This window comes from Anas platyrhynchos, chromosome W (genome assembly GCF_047663525.1).
Source record: "Anas platyrhynchos isolate ZD024472 breed Pekin duck chromosome W, IASCAAS_PekinDuck_T2T, whole genome shotgun sequence".
Lineage (NCBI taxonomy): Eukaryota > Metazoa > Chordata > Aves > Anseriformes > Anatidae > Anas > Anas platyrhynchos.
The window spans coordinates 5407749-5411936 of NC_092620.1; the positions used below are offsets into that span (position 1 = coordinate 5407749).

Below are 4188 nucleotides of genomic sequence, written 5' to 3' on the forward strand. Positions count from 1 at the left end.
CTTCTTTCATTAATCAAAGTTAAGGCAAAGGTGGCTTTTAGTACTCAAAGTTGAGCAAAACACGGCTTTCAGTACTCATTCAAAGCTGAGGCAATGGTGGCTTTCAGTACTCACTGAAAGCTGAGGCACAGGTGGCTTTCAGTACTCAAAGCTGAGGTAAAGGCAGATTTCAGTACTCATAGCTAAGGTAATCACAGTTTTCAGTATTCACTCAAAGCTGAGGCAAAGGCGGCTTTCAGTCCTCAAAGCAGATGAAAATGTGGCTTTCAGTACTCTCTCAAAGCTCAGGCAAACGTGGAATTCAGCACTCAAAACTCACGTAAATGCGGCTTTCAGTACTCACTCAGAGTTGAGTCACAGGCGGCTTTTAGTACTCAAAGTTGAGGGAAAGACAGCTTTCAGTACTCAAAGCTGAGGCAAAGGAGGCATTCAGTACTCACTCAAAGCTGAGGCAAAGGCTGCTTTCAGTTCTCGCTCAAAGCTGAGGCAAAGGCAGCTTTCAGTACTCACTTAAAGCTGAGGCATAGGCAGCTTTCAGTAGTCAATCTGAGGCAAAGGCGGATTTCAGTACACTAAGCTGAGTAACAGGTTGTTGCAGGAAGCACGGCCGAAAGCACGACAGACACACAGTAGAGTCAGATCATGCCCCATTTTATTGCCCGAATAGCCTAACTTTTATAGAGAACTTAACAGGGGTGGACAGTGTTTCACACAAGATTATTGGTCAAAAGCACTCAGACAAACAACTGCAAGAAAACAACCCCACCTGCAAGAAAACAACCCCCTTGTGATTAGCAGTCACATAGACCTTGTCCTTGAAGCCAGCTACTGGTAACAATATTTTTCTGAGTTCCTCAATTGGGCGATGTGGGAACACTGTCATGGGAACTTCTCATAGTTGCCCTGGTAGCTTGGTTTGCTCAGCTACAGCAAGCCATGGGATTTTTGCTGTTTCAAGAAATCCCTCAACAATTCCCCCTTCTTCTTTTGAGCAAACCAAGCCCGACACAGCAGTTTTACAAGTGACTCTTTAGCTATACTTACAACACACAACGATGATTACCACCACCATAAACCAAATCCTTAATCCCCTTGTGACTAAACCCAGCAACCATCTACACCTTGTTTCAAACAAGTCAGTGAACCATTGATTGAAAGGATTGATACCATACTGAATCTTTCTCATATGCTCTTTCAGGAAAGTAATGGATTTGTGAATTGACTCATTATGATCAGAAAGGTTTAAACAGTACATTCCCTTAAAGTCCTCACACCCATTCCTTTGAGCCAAAAGCAAGATGTCAATAGCAGCGTGATCCTGTAAAAGCAGATGTCGCAGACTATTTTGATCTGGTAACATCTCCTCAAGTATCTCTGTCGTGGCATAGGCTTGCCTCTTGGCCCAGCATTCCAATTTTTCTAAGTTGTTACGTGCGGCCGCAGATGCCACTCCAGACACTGAAATTGCTAATGCCGCTCTAGCTGCAACCCCACACAATTCAACATTATCATTGCAATCCGATGCAAGCAATGCCCATTTATGTCTGGTGATCTCACGCAACTGTAGCAAGCTAGGAGCAAATACAATGAGTTTATCTAAGTAACATGGACATCTGACAGCATTTGCAGGGATACCATGCCAGGCCCCATCCCCACAAATCAGAAGCACATCAGGAGGCAAGGCCAAAGCTGTACAATTGTTCCAAACACTGTAGTTGTTACCCCTTGTCTCCATGCTATAAACTCCTAAACCCTGCTTAGCAGCGTCATTGTAATCACAGGTGTTATTTGTGTTTTTGTACCGGTATGGCCCTTTCCCAGTTCCTGTAGCAGGATTCATCTGATAGCCACGGCTACGTTCACATTTGTAGCCACCTTTCAGGTTGATACAGATTTGACTACAGATACCAGGGTTTTGACATTCATCAATTCCACAGTTTCTCTTTTCTACAAAGTCAAACCCAGCTGGACAGTCACATTCATTTATGTTGCATTCCTTCAGGGGCTCATCACCCCAGTCCTTGCAGTCTCTCTGCTGGTTACACACTTTATTGGTATCTATGCATTCTCCACTTCTGCACTTGAATTTGCCAGGTCCTGAGCACTGAATAACATCGTTACAGTTTGCTTCATCAGTGCCATCCAGACCGTCTCTCACACCACTGCACTGCCTTCTTCCGTGGACACAGTTCCCATCTACACATCTGAACTGGTCTGGCCTGCAGGTCCGAGAAGGGCAGTTAATTTCATCAGTTCCATCCTTGCAATCAGGATCTCTGTCACATCGCCACTTCTTGTGGATACATTCACCTGAGATGCACTGCACCTCACTCGCAGAACACTTCACTGGAGGTGCAGGCTGGCGGCCACACTGCTCCAAAGATTCATCCGAGTGGTCGGAGCAGTCAGCATCATCATCACACACCCAGCTGATAGGGATGCAGGTAGAATTCTTGCACTGAAACTCATGAACACCACAGGTAGGAGGTGCACACTCCAGCTCATTGCTACCATCACTGCAGTCATCTTGACCATTGCAGACAAAGCTTTTGGAAATACATTGCCCACTACTGCATGTGAATTCTGCTGCACTACAAGTCGCAATGCCACAATTCTCTTCATCTTCTGCACTGTCACAGTCCTTTTCACCATCACATTTCCAGGACACTGGGATACACTGGACTGACTGAGGACCACAGCTAATTTCATTTACCCGACATGTTCTCATATGACACAGATCAGCACTCTCATCAGACCCATTTTCACAGTCCGGATCCCCATCACACGGCCATCTATTTGGCACACACTGACCACTGTTGCACACAAAGTCAGATTCAGCACACGTCTTCTTCACACAAGCACTCTCATCACTGCCGTCTGAGCAGTCTTCACATTTTGCTCTAGCACTGTCGGCAGCAGTGCACAGGCAGGTGAGGGCGAGCAGCAGGCAGAATGCCCCACAGCGCGTCAGTGCCTGCCGCCGCCCTGCACCTATGTCACTTATACTACTCCTATTACCCGTGCTAGTAGTGTCAGTGGCATCCTCCTGGTACCATTTCTGTCTTTGCCGCCCCTTACTCTCCCCCTTTTCTTTTTGCCACTGGCCATTCACCACAAATGGATAAGACACATGATTACTAGTTAGGGAAGAGAGTGTAACGTCTGCTATACGGCTGCAAGCAGTGCCAGCTGCAATCCTAGAAGCTGTTTGTGAACGAGCCTGCCGGTGGTCATTTGGCAGTGTAATCTGCGTCTCTGCACTCCTGCCCTGCAATAGAGCTAAATCGTCATTAATAGTCCATAGACTGAGGCAACCCCATGGAATGTTATCCAGAAACATAGTTATAACACCGATCTGGGGACGAATAGTCTTTTTTGCATTGCAAGATAAACCTCTTATAAAAAGAATGCCAAAGAGAAGCAGCACAGCCGCCGCTGCCTCCATGGTTACGTCAGACAGGCTGCAGGGTCCTGATGTCCGCCCCTCTGCTCTGTGCCGACTCGCCACACGGTGAGGGTCGGCTGCCGTTGTCCACTGATGCCTCTGGTCTCCCGTAGCAGCTCGATCTCGGATGTCCCGCATCGCACCGTGATCACGTCAATTTCCCGCGGCCCTCCGCAACTCCACGTCCCACCGCGACTCCGTTTCCCGCGGCCCTCCGCAATTCCACGTCCCGCCGCGACTCCGTTTCCCGCGGCCCTCCGCAATTCCACGTCCCGCCGCAACTCCGTTTCCCGCGGCCCTCCGCAATTCCACGTCCCGCCGCGACTCCGTTTCCCGCGGCTCTCAGCGGGAGTACCGCGTCTCACCGTGAGGCCTGTGTACCGTGTTTCCGGGCCGGTGTCCGGTCTGCTCAAGCGCCGGTCGGATGGGCGCTCCGAAGTCCCGACGGCGTGGCGAGATCGCGGCGCCGCTGGTCCCGGCGCCGCCGGTCCCGGTGCCGCTGGTTTCCTGGTCCCCCTGCGTTCCGATGTGCCGGTGCTGCTGGTGTCCCGCTGCGCTGCGATGTTTGTCCCGGCGAAGCTGCGATGTCCTGTTCGGGTCCTGTTCAGGTCTCAGCCTGTTCGGGCGCCATATGTTGCAGGAAGCACGGCCGAAAGCACGACAGACACACAGTAGAGTCAGATCATGCCCCATTTTATTGCCCGAATAGCCTAACTTTTATAGAGAACTTAACAGGGGTGGAC

The 4188-nt window shown here is 49.6% G+C and overlaps 1 protein-coding gene across 1 annotated transcript; it reads right to left on the reverse strand.

Annotated features, from left to right (window-relative positions):
* Positions 1-635: 635 nt before the first annotated feature.
* On the reverse strand, positions 636-3694 carry LOC113840744 (uncharacterized). The gene has a single exon (XM_038169433.2). It carries the CDS (start codon positions 3581-3583, stop codon positions 1031-1033), a length of 2553 nt encoding a protein of 850 aa, XP_038025361.2. The 5' UTR covers positions 3584-3694; the 3' UTR covers positions 636-1030.
* Between the last annotated feature and the right edge of the window lie 494 nt (positions 3695-4188).